Raw genomic sequence first — 21,931 nt, 5'->3', positions numbered from 1 at the left:
TACAGGACAGGCCCCACAAGGAAAAGAACAGAACGCAACTGGCCATCATGTATAGCCCCCAGCTAAAACCTCTCCAGCACATTATCAATGATCTACAACCTATCCTGGAAAACGATCCCTCACTCTCACAGACCTTGGGAGACAGGCCAGTCCTCACTTACAGACAGCCCCCCAACCTGAAGCAAATACTCACCAGCAACTATACATCACACCACAGAAACACTAACCCAGGAACCAATCCCTGTAGCAAACCTCGTTGCCTACTCTGTCCCCATATCTACTCTTGTGACACCATCAGAGGACCCAACCACATCAGCCACACCATCAGAGGTTCATTCACCTGCATGTCTACTAATGTTATATATGACATCATGCGCCAGCAATGCCCCTCTGCCATGTACATTGGCCAAACTGGACACTCCCTACGTAAAAGAATAAATGGACACAAATTGGACATCAGGAATGGTAACACACAAAAGCCAGTGGGATAACACTTCAATCTTCCTGGACATTCTATAACAGATTTGAAAGTAGCTATACTTGAACAAAAAAACTTCAGAAACAGACTTCAAAGAGAAACAGCAGAACTAAAATTCATTTGCAAATTTAACACCATTAATTTGGGCTTGAATAGGGACTGGGAGTGGCTGGCTCATTACAGAAGCAGCTTTGCCTCTCCTGGAATTGACACCTCCTCATCTATTGTTGGGAGTGGACTACATCCACCCTGATCGAATTGGCCCTGTCAACACTGGCTCTCCACTTGTGAGGTCACTCCCTTCTCTTCATGTGTCAGTATATTTATGTCTGCATCTGTAACTTTCACTCCATGCATCTGAAGAAGTGAGGTTTTTACCCACTAAAGCTTATGCTCAAATAAATCTGTTAGTCTTTAAGGTGCCACCAGACTCCTTGTTGTTTTTGTGGATACAGACTAATACAGCTACCCCCTTATACAAGGCTCACAAGTGAAGAACAAGCTCAAGTATCACACTGAAATTTAATTACAATATTTATATTCCAATTTATTTATTTTATATGGTAAAAATGAGAATGTAAGCAATGTTTCAGTAATAGTGTGCTGTGACTCTTTTGTATTTTTATGTCTGATTTTGTAAGCAAGTAGTTTTTAAGTGAGGTGAAACCTGGGGTACACAAGACGAATCAGACTCCTGAAAGGGGTACAGTAGTCTGGAAAGGTTAAGAACCACTGGTTTAGTATATGGATCTTTTATGATTAAGGGTCTATGACCTTTACTCATACTAGGTACCTTACTCTGCACAGTCACTGGATGAAATTTCTGGCCTGTGTTATGCAAGAAGTCAGATTAGATGATGACAATGGTCCTATAGGGATTTAAAATCTATACAGCTATGCATAATACCCTTTTCTTCAATGGGACTACTGCAGAGCAACATGAGTAAAGGCAGTAGTATCCAGTTCAGAAGATTTATTTTTATTTAGTAAAGCTATTTGTCTTTAAGTACTCTGAAAGCATCATGCATTGGCACATGCACTTCTAATGCAGAGTTAACAACCATTTTTTCCATCAAAACATCTTCTTCTGCTCCAGAAATTTTACATGATAAAACCTAGTTACCTGATACATACGCTAGCGCTGCTCTGTGTGTTTATGATAATTTACATCTGAAGTACACACATGCCATTTTCTATCTTTCTGGGAGTTTCCTTTTGAAGAAAAGCCTCAAGGATAAATCAGGTTATAAAAGCACACACAAAGTTTGTTTAGCAATCCCTGGGGACTCCAGGTAGAGCATTGAACAGTAAGTCATTTTTTATCTAAGTTAGTAAAAGCTGCTGCTGAGACACTGTCATTGTGTGGTACAAGTACAGATTTATAATGAGAAAAAGCAATTGATACAAGGCTTTGCCTATCATGTGGATTAGCCAGTCTAAGCTTTTCCCTTTTGACTTGTTCTAGATGCTTGGAATTTGGATTCTTGCACTTTTTCTGCTTGGTACAACCAGAGGTGAGGCATAGGATTTATGTCAATTTCAGTAGAGCATTTCTATTCTGATCTGATCACAATCGTTTTCTTTTCCCAGGACTTTGCTCTATGTGATGAAGGTTCTATGTGTAATGACTATCTGAGTTTGCAGTTCATTTGTAAGGAGGGTGAGTGGTATGGTTTGCCATTCCCTCAGGAAGTCCCAGCCCCAGTTCCTGAGCCTTGCAGGTTAACAAGCAGGTTTACAAAACAGGAAGTATGGGGAGATTTCTTCCCCCCAAAAATGCTGTTATCCTGGTCTTCTCCACAAGGCCACTAGGTAAAGTGGAAGGATCTTTGTACCTACTTCCTCCCTTGTGCATCCAGACTAGCATAGGCACAATATGGCTGGTCATCAATTAGATTCACATTGGGCAAATTGCCCATGACAAGGAACAGTGCAGAGCCAGGGGGAGGGAGCCTGTGGAGGAATGTTCCCCAGAGAAAGAAAAGGAGTACTTGTGGCACCTTAGAGACTAACAAATTTATTAGAGCATAAGTTCTTGTGAGCTATAGCTCACTTCATTGGATGCATTCAGTGGAAAATACAGTGGGGAGATTTTATATACACAGAGAACATGAAACAATGGATGTTTCCATACAGACTGTAACAAGAGTGATCAGGAAAGGTGAGCTATTACCAGCAGGAGAGCGGGGGAGGGGGGGTATCTTTTGTAGTGATAATCAAGGTGAGCCATTTCCAGCACTTTACAAGAACAGTAGGAGGGGAAATAAACAAGAGGAAATAGTTTTACTTTGTGTAATGACACATCCACCCCCAGTCTTTATTCAATCCTCAGTTAATTGGATCCAGTTTGCAAATTAATTCCAATTCAGCAGTCTCTCGTTGGAGTCTGTTTTTGAAGTTTTTTTGTTGAAGAATTGCCACTTTTAGGTCTGTAATCGAGTGACCAAAGAGATTGAAGTGTTCTCTGACTAGTTTTTGAATGTTATAATTCTTGACATCTGATTTGTGTCCATTTATTCTTTTACATAGAGACTGTCCAGTTTGATCAATGTACATGGCAGAGGGGCATTGCTGGCACATGATGGCATATATCACATTGGTAGATGCGCAGGTGAACGAGCTTCTGATAGTGTGGCTGATGTGATTAGGCCCTGTGATGGTGTCCCCTGAATAGATATGTGGACACAGTTGGCAACAGGTTTTGTTGCAAGGATAGGTTCCTGGGTTAGTGTTTTTGTTGTGTGGTGTGTGGTTTAGATCAAACCTTGTTGGGGGAAATACATACTCCCCACTACATGCTGGCCCTATTCTGTGGGCCTGTGCAGAAGGCCTTTGCATCACTGGGGTGGATTGTGGCCTGGGGAGAGCAGTAGCTGTGCTCTGCCAAGGGCAATGCCTGCAGTTGTAGCTGGCCTGAATTCAGGTTGCTGCGCTCAGAAAGCACCGAGAGACCATTGGGGGAAAAGTGCTGTCGGGACAGAATGTGACAATTAGAACCTACCACATCTTTGCTCATTCACATCCTGATAATTTTATCTGTGTGCTACAGGAAAGGAAGTTTGCTTTGAAAGGCTCGGGTGCTTCACAGATGATATACCATGGGCTGGAACTATAGAAAGACCAGTGGCAAAGTTACCCTGGAGTCCAGAAAAGATAAACACCCACTTCCTTCTTTACACAAAAAAGAATCCTAATAACTTTCAAGTAAGACCTATTTCTGTTTAAATATTGCAAGTGACCTAGGATGACCAGACAGCAAACGTGAAATATCGGGACAGGGGTGGTGGGTCATAGGAGCCTATATAAGAAAAAGACCCAAAAATCGGGACTGTCCCTATAAAATCGGGACATCTGATCACCCTAAGTGACACGTACACACAGAACACAGAAACATCACCTTTTAGTGCTCTTGGCATTCTCAAGGCCAGTGAGAGAAATGGCCAACTCTCCAATGTGGTCAGGAGTCAGCATTTTCCAGCCCCTCAGAAATTTCCTGTCCACCCTACCACAAGTTTCACTAGATCTGAAGGGACAAAATTCTCATTGGTGGATGCAACAGGTGATTCTTTGAATAGACCCAATAAAGACTTTCCCAACCCTATGCAAACGACAGACTGAAGGCTCCCTCCCCAGAGGCCGGCAAAAGTCCACCTAGCCACACTTTGCATGTTTCCTATGTCTATTGAGAAATGTTAGGAAAATCTGTAGCACTGGAACTTGTTTGGTGAGAAACGGAAAGGACACACTAAAGGTGAAATCCTGGCTCCACTGAAAGCAATGGCGAAACTCCTCTGCCCCTGTCCTGCAAACATACACGGACTTAATGTCACATGTGTAAAGTGAAGTGCATGTGTAAATGCTTGCAGGATCTGGGCTTTCATAAAAACAGTGTTGGTTTCTATTCACATTGCTGTTTTGATAAGGTTTTTACAGGAAATAGCTAAAACATTTACTATTTTAATATCTACAACAGGAGATCACTGCAATAAATCCAGCAACGATTGGCTACTCAAATTTCAATACAAGCAAAATAACACGTTTTATTATCCATGGATTTATAGACCACGGAGAAGAAAACTGGCTGTCGGACATGTGCACGGTATGGTACTATCTGGATATTCTGTCATTCTCAAATCACTTAGTTCACATTTATGAAGGTATTCCTGTAATTATTCATTTTCTCTATGTCTAACCAATGCATAGCGTGCCATCTGGGCTGACAAGAAGAGGAAAGCTGTCCACGTCTATCTTTACAAAATTAGGACATAAAATGTTGTTCATCTGAAATCTATTCAGTTCTAGCTCCACTTCCAGGAAAAATCTTAAAACAAAATGGGCCAAATTCTACTCTGTGTTGAAATCAAAGGGTTTATACAGACATAAATGATGACAGAATGTGGTCCAATCAATGTTTTTTCTCTGGTATACAAAAAAAATGCAGTAAAATGCTGCTTATAAATTAAGGAGATTGCAAAGTTTGTTAAATGGGGAGAGATCAAACTTGTTGCTTCCCAGTTCTGCCGATTACGAGCTGGATTAACCTGACGGGTACAGGAAGGCTCTGAGGGTGGAAGGTCCGCCGAGGAGAGGTGGGATAGCCCGTGACACTGAACTGGGACGTGATAGCTGGGGAGATGACATGGCTCCTAACATTCCTGTTCCAACCATCTGCCCCTCTGATGCATTTTTACGCATCTTCAGATCCATCTCCTCTTTTCACATTTATACAAAACGTTTTTCTGCAAGTGAGCATTTGCAATCAGAATGGCTGAGCTGGCAGGGCAAAGCTGTGCAGTTTATTCCTTTGTCTCAAGTCAGTAGCTAATTCCAGGGAAGCCTGGAGCCCTATATTTGAAAATCACATCCTTGTCTTTGTTCTGAAAGTTGGCACTTAAGACTGATTTTATAAATACATTTTATATTGGTCTCTGGTCCTAAATAGGCGTTAATATCCACCCAAATTTAGAAAACTAAAAAAAATCAGTTCTCCTGGAAGAGTTGACTTGCTATCTAGTAAAATTCTGCTCCTTCTTCTTTATAACACCAACTGTGACCCACCTGCATCAATGGATGGGGGAAATTGGTGGGGCAGGTGGTGAAAGGGGCACAGTCCCAGCAGCAAGGAAGGGAGACACTCGCCAAGGGACAATAGGTAGCTTGTCCCCTGGGAGTCTCTGGCACCCATTGGCCAGTTAGAGTAGAAGGGTGCTGATTGGCCAACATTCCCCAACTCCCAGGATTTAGCCCAGTTCAGGGGACATGTGGAGCCTTTTTTGGCTCCGTTCCACCAGTAAAATTCTGCTTCTTCGTCTTTCAAAAGAGCCCTCTAATTGGCAGCTCTGCACAAAACCACCCTTTTGCAGCTCCGAAAGCAACAATACACAAACACAGGACTTCTCTAACCTTCTCCCTGGGCCGAATCCTTCTCCTCTCTCCAGCTGTCATCCCCTCCTTCAAATTTCCCATTGCTTGGCTCTAAATTACCTCAATCTCCAGATCGCCAAAGAGGCTGACGGTCCATTGATCACACTTTGAGAACCACTGATGTACAGCCAGATTCTGCCATCCTTATTCACAACAAGAAGTACTTTTCTTGCTTTCACTGGCATTATTGACACATAACCCAGAGCATAACATAATATACAAAATATATCACAGCTGCTAAAACAGGGTGTCTCTAGCAAACCATTCCACAGGTCAGAGCAAAAGAAGCAAAACCTTATGTATCCTCTTGAAAATATAAATCCATGTGTTTGATAAATACAGATCATATATGTTTTTAATTATCCTACCTTTTAATTATTATGGAAAAAATATAAGCTTCTAACTGAACCTATAATTTACAGGCTGTGACTCTGCATCATTTACATAAAGAATCAAGACATGAACAGAGCCCTGATGTAATGTAGAGGCTGTACTTGAAAAAATGTACAGGGAATTCCTATGACATTTATATGTCTTTCTGACTGTGTTAAGTAATTAGCAATCTGAACTGGTGCTGATAATGTTTGCTTCTGTTCTTTTTAAATATGTATTTTCACCAGAGGATGTTTGAAGTGGAAGACGTGAACTGCATCTGCATAGACTGGAGTAGTGGGTCAAGGTGCCAATATACCCAGGCATCAAACAATATCCGTGTCGTGGGCGCTGAAATAGCTTATTTTATAAATGTGCTTATGGTAAGGGATCTTCTCGTTCCACAATAGGATTATAGTCATAGAGCTGCTGAAATGTATTCTAATCTAAATAAACAATCACAATGAATTGTCATATAGCCAGCAAAAGACAGTTCTCCTCCAGCTAGATTTTAAAGTCCTTTCAACTCCCCCATAATACATAGAGTTTGAATAGTTTTATGCTGCAATTACTTTTATGTACTCTTGTGGATGTGAAGGTTTGGGTAGTTTTAAAGATAGAGGAGTAATGAACAGGGCAATTTACCCTTTCTCAACCACAAAAGCTATAGGACCCATCTTAAGGGATACCCATACAAGAGCCTTCAATAATTGGCCATTGGATAGCAACAGCTACCTCCCAGGAGGAGAGAGCAGTGTCCTCTCCCCAACCCATGAAGAAGTGACACCTAGATCTCAGTGTTTGGGGACAGGTGGGATCTTCCCAGCTGCCCCAGGGCAGGGAGACGGGCTGTGGGTCTGTGATCAAACTAAGGGCCAGATGTTCAGCTTGTGCAAATCTCATAGATCTACTGATGTCAATGTAACTCACCATTTTACACCAAATGTAGCTCTGGAGGGCATTTTCATAGTCACACAGGGCCATTAGGGGCCAAATTCCAGTTGAAAGTTGGTGGGAATTAGGCACCTAACTGCCATTTTTGCCTTTGAAAATCTCTCCCTCTGTCCCGAAATCTAATGACTTAAAAATGCTTGCACCTAGGCCTGAGTGAAGCTATGAGGAGAGGGATGATTCTGAATCTTTTCTGAACTAGTTTGCCTCTGGCTAGCATAAATACTGGGGGCTGGCTCGCCATTGCCTTGCAGCCTGTGTTGTCAATTACATCTGTGCAAATTACAGATCGGAATGGTAGTGTTTAGCACTCACATTGCACTGGTGCTCACTCCCACACAAGGTGCAAAGCAGTGGAGAATCAGACCTTAGCAGAATGTGGGTGTCCTACATAAGAGTGGCCATGAATTTTTTTTCCTTGACATTCTTGAGTTGGCTAAAACAATGTCAATAGGATGCCAAATACACTTCCATTCACAGTGGGGCAGGGAATAAAGGGTCTGGCTGGTCGATCCATGACTATCCACTGCCAAAATAATGGCTTGAGGCTGTAGTAGCAGCTACTGAATGGCTCTGTTACTGCTTTACACCCTGGACTCTGTCCTCCCTCCAATTCCATGGACCTCTGCTTTGCACAGCCCATTTCTGGCTTTAGTTGTGTAAGCCAGAGCTTCTCTCTAGACCTCATATTAGTGAAAATATAGATTCCCTTTCGTTACAATTGATGTTTTCCTCAGGAACAATATGGATACTCTCCTTCCAAAGTCCATCTCATTGGCCATAGCCTTGGAGCACATGCTGCAGGGGAGACAGGGAGAAGGAGGCCAGGCCTTGGAAGAATAACTGGTAGGTTAATGAATTATAGCTTGTCTATACCAATGAAGAATTTGAAGAGAGCATTGTTAGACCTTAACATTACCTGGCGTTTTTTACTAAAACAACTACAGTATCTGACTGAAGGAAAACCCTGCAGTGTAATGAACTGGTGTGTGTGTGTATGAATGCATGCACATGTGTGGATGTGTCTGCCACTGCCCCCTACAGGATTGATCACAACTGTACAACTGTATCATAATCTCATATTGCTAATAGCCAAAATTGTGCCCTTCTGCAATAACACCATCCCACTCTCAGGAAGGTATTACCCAGGTGGGAATCTCCATAAGGATCCCGTCATGGTGTTCTTGCCTTAACCTTAATCTTTGTGGGAGGAGGTATATGCCCCCGGCAGAATGTCTCTGAGATCTTCTTACATCAGGGCTAAATTTGTCCCCATGAATTGCAGTGGTCAGGAGACGGTTAGCTGCATGGGGTAGTGATCTGCACCAGCATCCCATCCCTAGTATATGGCTGGCCTCTGCTGTGTACAGCAGGTCCTTTTTTGTCAGCTGTGCTCTAAGGATGGTCCCAGGGAGCATGGGCTATTCTGGCTCAGTACATAATGACTTAACATTGCGACACTGTGGCATTCTGCCTGCCACTAAAGCTGCTCAGTGCAAATGCACAACAATCTAGTTCATTTGACAGATTTTAAGTTACCTGCACCAGTTGTAATGAGTCTGATTTTTTCCAAAGCATTTGCCCAACCCTGTTATGACGATGGAGGCTTAACATGGTGATTCCCACTTTCCTTATCCTGACAGATTTTCTCCTATCATTTACTTCTCTCATTAAGCCAGCTTGTTGTGCAAGTGCAGCAGTATGTCCTGTGTTTAAGATCACCCACTGTTTGGAGGCCCGGCAAAGTGTGCTGTCGGCAGCACAGCAGTGAGAGGAGTTAATTGTTTGATGCCATGGTTTTGCTGACCAATATCCATTCGCAGAAAAGGATTGACTGAAATTGATGTAGCAAAGACAGAAAGTTGAACCTTCAAATGTAACCCTTTTTCTCCCTGCTTTCGTAGGTTTACATCAAAGCCTTCACATCTGGGCAATGCATTTACACACATTAATTTTAATTTATGTTATTTTTCCAGCAGATTTTTTTTTAGTTTAATTTCTTAGGTTTTTAAAAACAACAGGAAAACAAAAATGTGCTGTGAAACTGACCATAGCAACTATCTTAGGGCTTGATCCTGCAAGATGCTGAGCACTCTGGCCCCAATCCAGCCAACTGTTTAAGCATGTGTTTAACTTAAAGGATGTGAGTGGTCTTATTGGTCTCAATGGAACTACTCCAATGCTTAAGGTTAAGCACATGCTAAAGAGCTTTGCTGGAGCATGGATAGAGCACTCAGCATCTTGCAGGATCAGGCCCGATGACCTGTTAAGGTAATAGGGCAAATCCTAACCCCTCTCCCTTAAGCTCCTTAGATGTACCAGGCTTAAACTTCAGTAGAAATGCCACTGTTCCATTGTGCAGAAGAGAACTAGCAGTATAACTGAACGTGCAAAAGGATTCCACAATCACCTGCATAACCCCAGCACAATGCTCCATAGTGGCTATCTCCGGGGGATTGTGCAAGGGGTACATAAGTGGCTGGGGAGAGTGACACCAGCATGGCCGCTGAATCTGCCAACTGCACAGATTCACTACCTGCAAAGCCTTCTTTGAATTAAAAGAGAGAGAGAGCACAACAGCCTGTGGCCACTTTTACAGCTCATGGGCCAGAGTAACAGCTGCAGAGAGAGTGTTTGGTGCCCTGGCTCTGGGCTGGATGGATGGGAGGAGGATTCTCTCCTTTCTGCAGCCACATAGGTGACTCACACAAAGCTCCTTTACTCCAGGGCTATGGTGTTCACGTTTTATTGATACTGTCCAGACAAGCTGCAACTTGACTATTTTTAGTAGTGTTATTCATTATGCCAAGAGAGCTTCTGCATAGCAAACTGATCTATCACATAATATACATTTACTTACCTATTTCTGAAAATACAGCTAATGTATCCCCCGGACTTCAGTGTCAGGTTGTTTTACAGACATATTCAGCACTCACCTGGACAAGTTGTTTGTTTGGATTCCTCATGCAGCACACAGGCCAGACAAAGAGGGATGTGCATTAGGCAGAAAAGCTGCCCCTCATGCACAGAAGCCAATTTCAGATATTATGAACTTAACTTTTTTCCATTATAGCATCTTCCAAAGAGTCTGGGCCTGCCAACCCTTGGACTAGTAGTGTGCAAAATTCAACTTAAAAACAAAACTAAAACTGCTGCACAGGAAAAGCATCAGATAGCAGCACCGGATAATAAGCGCTTTGTAATTTACAGGATTTTACAAGCACTTGAGTCGGATGCAGTGAATGAGAAAGAAAATGAGTCTCAGTTTTATGCTAATATCAAAGCTAGGTGTCTAAAGTTAGGCTATGTCTACACTTGCAATTGGACGACAAAACTTTTGTCGTTCACAGGTACTTAAGCCCCTCACCCCCGAAAGACAAAAGTTTTTCCACAGCAAGTGCTTGTGTGAACGCCCATGTTGTCGGCAGGAGTGCATTCCTGTTGACAATGCAAACCCTGCTCGTTGGGGATGGAAGTATTTTGTCGGCAAAAGTTCCGACAAACAGCATTCACACTGCCTGACTTCTAGCGACACAGCTGTGTCGCTAAAAACTGTGTAGTGTAGACATGGCCTTAGGCTCCAAAATCTGTATCTAGGCACCTAAACAATCATCATGATTTTCAAGTGTGTTGAGCACCCAACAACTCCTACTGATTTCAAGCACTTCTGAAAATCAGGCCATTCAGGATATGGATTTAGGAGCCTCACTTTAGGCACTCTTTAAAAAAAAAAATGTTGCCCTAAAACAACAATCTATGTTGCAGTAGTTGGAATTCAAGTATAAACATTTACAAGGCCAGATTCTCAGCTGGCATGAATCGGTATAATTCCATTGACTTCACTGGAGCTACCAATCTACACCAGCTGGAGATCTGTCCCACACTGTTTACCAGTGCTGCAACTAGGCATTTTAGTGCCCGGGCGAGCAAGCATATTTGCATCCCTACCATTTTTTCACCCTATTTTTCCACACACACACACCCACAGCTTTGCTTCCTGGGCTGTTACCCTGCTCACCCTGCTATGGTTACGGCCTTGGCATTTACCACTGACAGATCAATCATACTATATATTTGTTAGCGACTCTAATTCTGAAGTGAATAAAACTATGTAGCCGCCATAGACCCATCTTCAAATATATACAGTAGTATAGCTAGCTAGCACTATTTATGTACACACATAAGTGCACGCACATTTAATTGTGCATATATTTCTTTAAGGACTGGATCCTGCCCAGCCTTATTTTCAAGGTACTCCAATTGAAGTCAGACTAGATAAGACGGATGCAGCCTTTGTTGACATTATTCATACTGATTCAGCTCCCACTATTCCATATCTGGGTAAGTTTCCAGCTGCATTGTATTATTATTATTGCTTTAGCCTGTGGTAGCACCTAGGAGTCCCAGTCACAGAATATGACCCATTGCTGTACAAATACAGGAAAAAAAATAACAAAAAATAAACAAACAAAAAACCCCACCAGTTATTGCCTCAAAGAGCTTACAAACTATAGCCCTATAGCGTTATGTAGAGCTGCTGCCAGGAAATACATGGCAGTATTTAAATTAAAATTTGCTTACCCCCATTACAAACATTGCAGGTTTGGGCATGAGCCAGGCTATAGGACATCTTGATTTTTATCCAAACGGAGGAATACATATGCCAGGATGTAAGAAGAATCCTGTTTCACAGATTATTGACATTGATGGAATCTGGGAAGGTAAATATGTTAAGCAGATGATGACTTCTATTGAGGGTCTACATCAAAATGTATTGAGCTAACATAGCAGCAATCTTCTTATTTCAACTATTTTTGATTATTTTCTTTATGAATGCCAACAGTTACAGCCACAAACAACAGTGAAACTGATAGTATGGTCCAAATGTACTCTGGGGGACACGTTCTGGTAGAGCGATCAAAGAATGAGTGGCACAAAGGCTTTGCTTTGGGAAAAATATGATGGGGTTGAGATTTGGAGTCTTTACCTCCAACCACCCACAGTGCCTGCATTGTCAAGTAGTGGGTATCCGTACAAGGTTGGGGGTGAGGAGCAATAACAATAGTTCCTGCTCCCCTTCCACATGTGTTTGGGCTCCATGGGTCAGCAAAGACCCAGATCCCACCAGCCATGTTCCTTAAGGACCTTGGCTGACCCACTATTCAAACTATCCAGCTTTGGCTCTAATGGAGCAAGATTAACTTGAGTTTATTGTAAATAGTCCATCATGCTGCCAAATAACAGGAACAAACTTCAGTGTGATTGTTCCAGTGCACCTTGCACTGTTCCCAGGTAACTCCACAATAGAAACAAATATTCATTCATTGGTCCATCTCATCCGAAACTGCTGCCAGTTATCTAATCATAGAAACAAACCCTACTCAAACTATGCCAAAAGCTTAGCTCTGGAACAACAACATTCAACTTTGTTTCTATTATGTAGTCATCTGTCAGCGTACTGGGTGAGAGTGGAACAATAACATTCATGTCTATTTCTGCTATGGGATCTCTGGCTTCAATTGTTTTGTGAGCTTTGGCAGCTAAATTCAAATGTGTTTCTATTCTGTAGTTACCAGTTAGCAATTTGGGTTGCACTTGAACAATATAATTTTTGTTTCTATTATTAGGCAGTTGGAAAGAGTTTGGCGTATGATAGATCATGCACATTCAGATTTGTTCCTTATTTTGAATATTCCAAATCCTGTTGTTATTATTATTGTTAAGAATCCTGTACATAGTGCCATACATTTACATTATACCCGACAGAACATAAATAAAGCACATACCCTGCCCTGCAAATACTTGCAGTCTAAGATTCAAAAACTGCCAAAGGATCTGCAAGCATGAACTTTTACATCTTTTGGGAAATCACATTGATAAATCAAGACATACAGTAAGGACAACACCCCAGCTATAGCAGACATTTATTTTCCCTCTCTCATAAAACCTGAAAATTTTCCTGGGATTTCTTTCCTAGCCCTTTCCCTATGAATCTCTTCTTTGCAATTACTGGCCTATTTCTGCAGTCTTTACTCACAAATTCTTGCCTGTGTAAGCACTGCAGGATCAAATTCTCTATTAATAAGGATGCAGAAAAACCCCTTGCACTTAATTACTTCTTTTTTTAACCTAAATCCAGATCATTTAAGGAATTTTAGTACAAAATAACATATTTAAAATAATAACATGCCCCTTCCCCCCACCTGCCTCAAATAATCAGGTGGTCAGATTCGCAGTCTGCATAAATCAGCATTGCTCCAGGAAGCTTAGTGTTAAGGAGGATATAGTGTTTAACACACTGCATTTTGTTTTCTTTTATATAATGATAAGGTGAGCTGTTCCCTACAGAGGCCCTTTATTCATATTGGCGAGCATTAATGCAATTAATTACACAATGGGGGGGCTACTCATGTGAGTAAGTATTCACCAACATGAACAAGGATTGCTCACTCAGACCCTATGTTTGTTATACATTTGCATTTTACACATTCTGTACTAGGTGTATTTCACCAAGGGTCAATACAGTCACTGAAGAAATAGGTCTCAAACTGTAACTCAGGTGCTGCCCAGAATTGTGACAATGTAATGTGGAGATTTATAAATCATTCAAATGACATGATCAGTTCAATACCACGATTCCAGTCTGAATAGTTTACAGAAAAGAAAAACCTAACAACCAATAGCCTTGGAATACAATATGTAATAGGAGCTTCTTTCCACAGGAACTCGTGACTTTGTTGCTTGTAATCATTTGCGAAGCTACAAGTATTATTCTGACAGCATCCTCTCTCCCGATGGCTTTCTAGGATACACCTGTGCTTCATATAACATTTTTCAGACAGTAAGTCATTCTCACATCCCAAGGAATGAGTGGCTCTTGTCTGTGCAGCTGCATGCGGTAGAACCAGAGTCTATTCAGCTCAGGCCACTTTGCATTGCATGAGTGCAGGCATAAGGGGAAGGAAGGGATGCGCTGGGGCATTGGGGGATGGGGATGGGGCACGGAAGGGGCATCGTGGAGCAGAGTTATGCCTGGCTCTACAGTGGCCTGAGGCTCCTGAGAGACCTCACGCCAGTGGCATAAGTTAGAGCTGCTCCTGCAAGCTCTCACCCTGCTGTGTCAAAGAGGGGCTCAGGCAGGGGGGAAGAATCTGCCCCAGTAATTATTTATTGCGCACATCCAAGGAGAAGTGAGCACAACCCCCATATTTTAGCATTTTGTCTTGCAAATAATTCTGAAGTAAACTCATTTACCTTAAGGTTCAGTGCATACTCAGTGACTCACCTGATGACCTCAAGGAACAAATACACGTGATGTGGCCTAAAACCACTGTCTTTTCCTCAGTCCCATAGCTCTATGTATGACTCAGCTTGGTTAGCTAACACTGTAGCAGGCTCATCAACCCAGCTATGTGGCTCACCCACCAGTAGAGAGAAACAGAGCTCCATGCGCAAGGGGTAAATAACAATAATACCGAGCACTTACATAAACCTTTGCATCATCAAAGCACTTCACAGCCACCCATTAGGTGAGCCAGGGAGAGCATGATCCCCATCTGCTACCCCATTCTAAACCACTGAGTTTAAGAGAAGGAACTTAGAGAAATGGAGATGCCTCCTTCTAGCGAAGAGCAAACTGGGATGAAGTACAAAGGAGACATTCATTTCTCCAAATCCATGAGGTGCCAGGCAGGGCCTGTCCTCCTCATGCCCTCTCTAGGGTGGCTTATTTCAAGCAGAGTTAGAGGTAGCCCATAGACATGGCTTAGCGGCATTTTTCTACACCACTCACGACTACACACGCCTGTCACTAGCAGGGCTGGAGTGAACTGCACGTCATCAGCTAGATAGTATTGATGGGGCTGAACATCAGAAGAAGAGGAGGATTGGAGGGAATAGGTTAATTCACATGAGCTTTTCCTGTGGGGGAGAGAATGGGGCTGTTTTGCAATGTGCTGCCACAGAGAGAGAGAAACAATTATATTTTTAGAGTTTCTGTGGCCAAATGATTTTTTCCCTGTCTCCTTGGGATAGAGCCTTATTAGAATCAGCCAGCAGATCGAGTGACATGATTGTTCCCCTCTATTCGGCATTGTTGAGGCCTCATCTGGAGTACTGTGTCTAGTTTGGGGCCCCACAGTACAAGAAGAATGTGGAAAAATTGGAAAGAGTCAGCGGAGGGCAACAAAAATGATTAGGGTGCTGGAGCACATGAATTATGAGGAGAGGCTGAGGGAACTGGGATTATTTAGTCTGCAGAAGAGAAGAATGAGGGAGGATTTGATAGCTGCTTTCAATTACCTGAAAGGAGGTTCCAAAGAGGATGGATCTAGACTGTTTTCAGTTATAGCAGATTGCAGAACAAGGAATAATGGTCTCAAGTTGCAGTGGGGGAGGTTTAGGTTGGATATTAGGAAAAACGTTTTCACTAGGAGGGTGGTGAAGCACTGGAATGCGTTACCTAGGGAGGTGGTGGAATCTCCTTCCTTTGAGGTTTTTAAGGTCAGGCTTGACAAAGCCCTGGCTGGGACGATTTAGTTGGGGCTTGGTCTTGCTTTGAGCAGTGGGTTAAACTAGATGACCTCCAGAGGTCCCTTCCAACCCTGATATTCTCTGATTCTGTGAATTGGCACATGTATTTCAATTAGGATAACTGCTTCCCATGCTCCAAAGGCGGATGCCCCGAAATGGGTCACTATGCAGATAAGTTTAAGGACAGAGTTACTTCTGGGATCCAGAAACTTTATCTGAATACTGGAGAGGCCAAGGATTTTGCTCGTAAGTTCCTACTTCTTTACTTGCTTCTATTTACACTTGCGCACCAACATAATTTAAAATATTTCCCTCTCACTTTACATTAGTTTTAACGGACGAAGGACCATACCATGGTGGAGGAGCCCTCTCCCCTGCCTGTCTTGACAACACCAGTCCCAGAAAGCCCCCAATATAACTCCATAAGTGTAGTTTGACTTCTATATTTGGGGGGACAGCTCCAGTCTGGCCAATGGAGCTATGCGTGTGTGTATGGGGGTGCAAATTCCATGCCAAGACTTACAGTTTGGGGGTGAAATGCCCCTTCACCCTCCAAACTAGGCCCATGCATAAGTCCTTCCCCTTATGCTGGGGATGGGGACGCAGCTGGAGTAGGAGGTAGCATAGCACCTTTCCCAGCTGTAAATCAACGGAAAGTTCCCCTAGACAGAATACTCCTCCAGCTGTCAGATGCTTTAATTTGTCCTCTTTGCCCTGCTTATGGACCAGAACATCCTTCAGTGTTGTTCCCTACAACACCCCCAAGTTGTGAATAGGTACTTTCCTGGTCAATATGACAAGTGATATGTTCCTTCTATCACATTATGGACTATTTTTCACAAATAAACACAAAGTCCATGAATTTCCTCTGCCATGGATCTTTGTGCAGTCATTCACACTGTGCAAACTGGGAATAAAATGCTATTACCGGTGTGAGTGGAGAATTGTGATTTGCTAGGGTTTTACACTCATTTTGCATGGCTGTAAATGACTGCAGTTGCAAAGCAGTGGAGAAGCAGGCTCCTAGTATTCGCCTATAAAAACATTCTATTCTGTTGTATTCTCGTCATTCCGATCAGGCCAGAATTTAATCTTGAGCTCAAAGTGAAGTGACAGTGATGTTTTCCCTTTGTTTTGTCCTGAAACATAAAGTAGTGATAGAAAATCAAAACTAGGCCTGTTGCGTTTGTTCCTATGTGGGTACAATCAAATTCATTTTATTTCTGCTGTGTAGGTTGGAGGTATAAAGTATCTGTGTCAATTGCTGGAAAGAGGAAAGTGAGTGGGTATGTAAATATTGCCCTGTACGGAGCTGAAGGAAACACAAAGCAATATGAAATTGTTCAGTAAGTTCTATATTATAATGAAAAATGAGCTTCTCTGCTATTAGAATATTTAATTCATCTATTTTTAATTAATGCTTCTTCTTAATCTATAGGCCAAATTTTGCTCTCATATACAGTGGTGTAAATCCATACTAACTGTATTGAATCTGGATTTATATCAGAAGAAGCGTTAGAATTTAGCCTTATTTCTCTGATAACTATAGGGATACAAGAACCTGGGGCTAGATCCTGATCTCAGTTACACCATGTAACTTAACTGAATTCTAAAATGATACTATGGATTTACACTAGTATAATTCTGATCTCTTATCTTTTACATGTTTGTAAAATGTTGTATCAGTTTATGGTGCTATCATAGGCGGTGCTACCAGCTTGACCTGTCATCAGGATTGCCTGACACTTTCTTTTACAAAACCCTATTGTTGTGTGCTCATTACTGTGCCAAACTTTAACCATTTCTGCTGAAATTTTCTATGTCAGGTGTCTGCCTTGGACAGAAAGACAGTCGGATATTAAATTTCAGCTAGAATGGTTCAGGTTTTTCTGAGAAAGAGATTAAGGAAAAATACAGTGTTTTGCCCATGTTAAAAAAATTCTTACAATCATTAGAACCAAGAAGTTCTAAGGCCTTCATGCTTTAGAGCAAAAACTTTAAATTTACCAGTGGGGTCATCCTGGTGTTAGGAATGTCTCTTTTGCCATCCCCACGAAAATTCATCCACATTTGTCCTACATTTCTGAAAAATCTCAGTTGGCACATGCTTAGTAAAGACCTGTTAGAGTTTGACATTAAATTCTCCAAAGAATCCATCTGCACTGAGTATGCTCCAGCCCCTCACAGCTGCTATCTGCAACCATATTGTGCATGCAGCATCCCAACAAAGCTCTTGAGTATGCTCTATCCCATGGCTGCAAGAGCTGAGCAAGACTTTCCCTGCAGATGTTGCTCTAGGCAGCCAGGGGCCACTGTGATACCAGGCACAGGAACTGAGAGTAGGGACATAGTGTCTGTTGTACCCTCAATGCTCCCCCCATGCCTGGCAGCAAGGAGGAGAAGAAAATAGCCTAACTGGAATGCAGAGATGTGAGGAGGTGCAAGAAACTGGGAAAGAACAGGATTAGTGGGGACATGGGGGTTGCTGGAGCCAAAGTGCAGGGGATGAATGGGGGTTAGGGGCAGGGAAGCAAAGAGGGAGTGAGCAGGAGCCAGGGGGTGGAGGTTTGATGTGGCGGGGCAAAGACAGAGGAAAATGGATAGCATGTGATCAAGTAATTTAAAAGAGATGATATGCAACGGTGTAATTTAAGACTTTATCATAATACATACACACAAAAAAAGCCAAATTAAAGTTGCATGGACAGCCTTAAGCCTGTTTTTTCTAACTTATGAGTGCTTGACTTTGTAACATTAACAATGCTCTTGAACTTTTTTGGGGTGTAATTATATATAAACTTAAATTTATGCTGCCAAAGGGTTTAGCATGAGCAAGCTGGACATTTTAAAAGAGCCTAAACTCCCTTTGAAGTTGAAGTTGTAGATGCCCAAATGCCTTTGAAAGTCAGTGAGACGTAGGTGCTTTGCTCCCTTAGGCTCTTTTGAAAATCCCAGCTGTAATGCACATTGAATAAAGCTATGCATTGCAAAGTATTGCAATATTCTGCTGCAATGTGAGTTTATTTTGATTTTCTGAGTTAACAATCCTGTTCATTTTTTGTGCTAGCAGTACAAATATGTTAGTGCTGGATTACTGTTTATCTGGCATGGTCAGTAATATATTATGCTGCCATGGAAATTTGGAAGGGTAGTAGATCTAATGGGAAGATATTTTAAGTGATTTTCATTATAAATTATGTTCAGCTAGATTCGATTTAGATTCTCAAGGGATGCTAACAGAAGGCACAGCTCTGACACAAAGCACTTACCAAGTAAATTTGGTTCATGGCAAACCCACACATATACTTTGCCAATTTGTGTCTCTCTTTGTATCCTTTCCCCACGGCCACCCCCATGCTTTCTCTGTGCCTGGAACTGCCTTCCTAACCCCATTCGCCTTGTCACCTCTCTCTTCTCCTTTAAATCGCTTCTCAAAGCCCACTTCCTTAATGAGTTCTTTGTGCAAGTAATTGGAGCTACTCTGATTTATGCCACTGTAGATGAGAGCAGAATTTGGCCCCTTGTCTCTACGGAAGAAAAGGCCTGGTGTGCTAACAGCAGTCAGAGAAGAGATGCACAGAAAAGACTACCCCAGGATTGACTTCTCCACCTGACATTTCCCAGCCAGGCATGGAGTTTCTTAGTCTTCAAGAAGTTGATTTTCTTTGTTTGATTCTTGCTAGATCCTCTCCTTTTCCTAAGGTTCTTCCTGCATGACCAATCCACACCTACATTTTGTAGCACATATGGCACTAGGCCTGCGTTTTGCAACTGAACTGAAGATAAAACAGGTCTAGCATATGTGCAAAACATGGCCAAGACCCTGCCTACACTACCAAATGAAACCATGCTGCAGCCAAGCCTCAGGGCACTACGTTGTAACTGGGTCCCCTGGAACACTATATTTTAATATAGGGGAGATACTGTAGAGCATGGGCATGCCAAACAAATATCCCTTTGGTCAGCAGGTAATGCATTCTTATGAACATTGATTTCATATGAGGACAGGAAAATTTCATTTACAAATTTTTGTGTAACATGAACATTTACATGATATTGAGGTAACCGAGACAATAGAATGGGTTACCTAGGGAGGTGGTGGAATGTCCATTCTTAGAGGTTTTTAAGGCCTGGCTTGACAAAGCCCTGGCTGGGATGATTTCGTTTGGGTCGGTCCTGCTTTCAGCAGGGGATTGGACTAGATGACCTCCTGAGGTCTCTTCCAACACTAATCTTCTATGACTCTATGATTCTTACTGTTTGACAAGCTGAAGGCCATGTTCATTATCAATATGCTACTGTAGCTACTCAAACAGCTACACTGTATTGGTAATTAATATTAAACCTCACTGGACATTATATACTTTTGTTCTTGAAGGGGGACCCTCAATCCAGGCAAAACATATGCCAACTTCATTGATGTTGAACTTAAAGTTGGGACAATTACAAAAGTTAAATTTCTTTGGAACAACCATGTCCTAAACCCAACCCTTCCCAAACTGGGAGCAGCAGTGGTCACAGTACAAGCTGGAGAAGATGGAAATGTGTATGTATATTTATTGTGAAAATTTCAATTTCTTTGGGAGCTACAAGTACAGCATGACATATGAGGGTAATAGTGCTTGCACAAGAACAGCTATTTAGAGCATTTAAAAAAAAAAAGAGAGGAAAAATTTAAATTTCCTTCCCCACAAGATACCGATGTAGCTTACTGGTAAATATTTCTGTCAGATATCGTCAAGGAAAAATTATAAAAACATCTGGATTTGGCTTCAACAAGAGCAAAGGTTTTGTATAAACCTCTGTGCTTTGGGTAGGAAAGGTTAACTTAACTGTGGCTTAGGTAATCAGCACAGCTCTTTCCAGACATCAGGCTATTGGGTACTGCAAGTTTTATACTAGAAATAGCCATCAGTGTTTAAAACTTACATTAGGGCGTCCGATCCACTGTCCATTGAAGTCAATAGGAGTCTTTCCACTGATTTTAATGGGTGTTGGATCAGGCTCTGGAAGAATAAGAGGTAATGGTAATATGTCTTCAGTTCCCACAGACAGAGCTAGTAGTTATAAATTGTGCTTAAAAGGCCTGATCCAAAGCTCATTGAACTCCACTGAAAGACTCCCATTGACTTCAATGGGTTTTGGATAAGGCCTTAAGACTGTAGAAGCAGTGTACTGCATGGCAGTTACTGATTGAAAGGTGCTCGTTAAGTTAATTCTTTTAAAACGGCATGTTTCAATTAGTTACCCACCAATGATGTTTTGTTACCTTTTCTGCCCTTCTGAATGGGGACACAGTGAAGAGGGAGGTACATTCAATGGGTCATGGATATAATTAAAAAAATCACACAGCTAAAGTCCATTCACTTGAAATAGAGATGTGGTGGGGGAATCTCAAGCAAACCAAAATGTTCACAACCCAGTGAACTATGGTACAGCAGAGTGTACAAGTCTACTTCTGGTTTTTGCATTCAACAGATCAACATGCTCGGGGATACGTCCCCATGAGCTATTCTATTTATTCATGTCTTGGCATACACCGAGCAATCATCATCTCTCTAATGCTGGTGGTATGCAAATTCAACAGGAAAGGTACACAACCAAAGGAATGAAGCCAAAAAAGAGAGGCCAACCAATCGGGATGATTAAAGTCCCGTAGTGTTTTAGCAGGAAATAATATTTCACATTTAGCAGCCCAAAGCATTTACTTGTTCTTTTGTTCCAATGTAACAATATTTTATCCTAACTTTGTCAAAAAACAAATTAGGTTGGCTTATTCTATTAAAAAAACACTGGTACAATTACAAAAAAGAAATAAATCTAGACACACTAAAAGCACTTTACATCTTTTTTTCTCCTCAGGTTTAATTTCTGTAGCAGCGAAACTGTGCGAGAGAATGTTCTGCAAACTCTTACATCTTGCTAACAACATACAAAAATGTCAGCACTGTATGTTAATATTAATAAAAGTTGATAATGAATAACTGTCCCACTCCTTTTATCATCATTATTTGTATTGTTGTATAACCCAAAAGGTGCTGGCCATTATGCAAATGTACAAGAAGACACGCTTCCTATGTAGAGGGACTTACAATGTTCAAAGATGCAAACATATAGAACATAGGGAACAAGGATATGATACATAAGCATAGTGATCAGGGAGGTTGTCATCTG

The 21,931-nt window shown here is 41.8% G+C and overlaps 1 protein-coding gene across 1 annotated transcript; it reads left to right on the top strand.

The window, feature by feature from the left end:
* Nucleotides 1–1,943: 1,943 nt before the first annotated feature.
* On the top strand, nucleotides 1,944–21,683 carry LOC119858921 (inactive pancreatic lipase-related protein 1-like). Its single transcript, XM_038410463.1, has 12 exons — nucleotides 1,944–1,992; nucleotides 3,528–3,682; nucleotides 4,452–4,577; nucleotides 6,523–6,657; nucleotides 7,963–8,071; nucleotides 11,447–11,566; nucleotides 11,827–11,946; nucleotides 13,948–14,066; nucleotides 15,874–16,003; nucleotides 16,992–17,103; nucleotides 20,136–20,303; nucleotides 21,620–21,683. The coding sequence occupies exons 1-12, from the start codon at nucleotides 1,944–1,946 to the stop codon at nucleotides 21,681–21,683; spliced, it is 1,407 nt and encodes a 468-aa protein (XP_038266391.1).
* Nucleotides 21,684–21,931: the final 248 nt, after the last annotated feature.

The sequence above is a fragment of the Dermochelys coriacea genome, chromosome 7 (assembly GCF_009764565.3).
Source record: "Dermochelys coriacea isolate rDerCor1 chromosome 7, rDerCor1.pri.v4, whole genome shotgun sequence".
NCBI lineage: Eukaryota > Metazoa > Chordata > Testudines > Dermochelyidae > Dermochelys > Dermochelys coriacea.
The sequence above is the reverse complement of the archived record's forward strand: the minus strand, read 5'-3'. Positions and strand labels throughout refer to the sequence as shown.

What these genes read in the sequence shown, in the direction of transcription:
- LOC119858921 (XM_038410463.1), top strand. Translation starts at nt 1,944, where the DNA reads ATGCTTGGAATTTGGATTCTTGCACTTTTTCTGCTTGGTACAACCAGA. An exon ending in ATTTTATAAATGTGCTTATG is followed by an intron (nt 6,658 to 7,962) that starts GTAAGGGATCTT and finishes TGTTTTCCTCAG; the next exon opens with GAACAATATGGATACTCTCC. An exon ending in GCTGGAGAAGATGGAAATGT is followed by an intron (nt 20,304 to 21,619) that starts GTATGTATATTT and finishes TTTTCTCCTCAG; the next exon opens with GTTTAATTTCTGTAGCAGCG.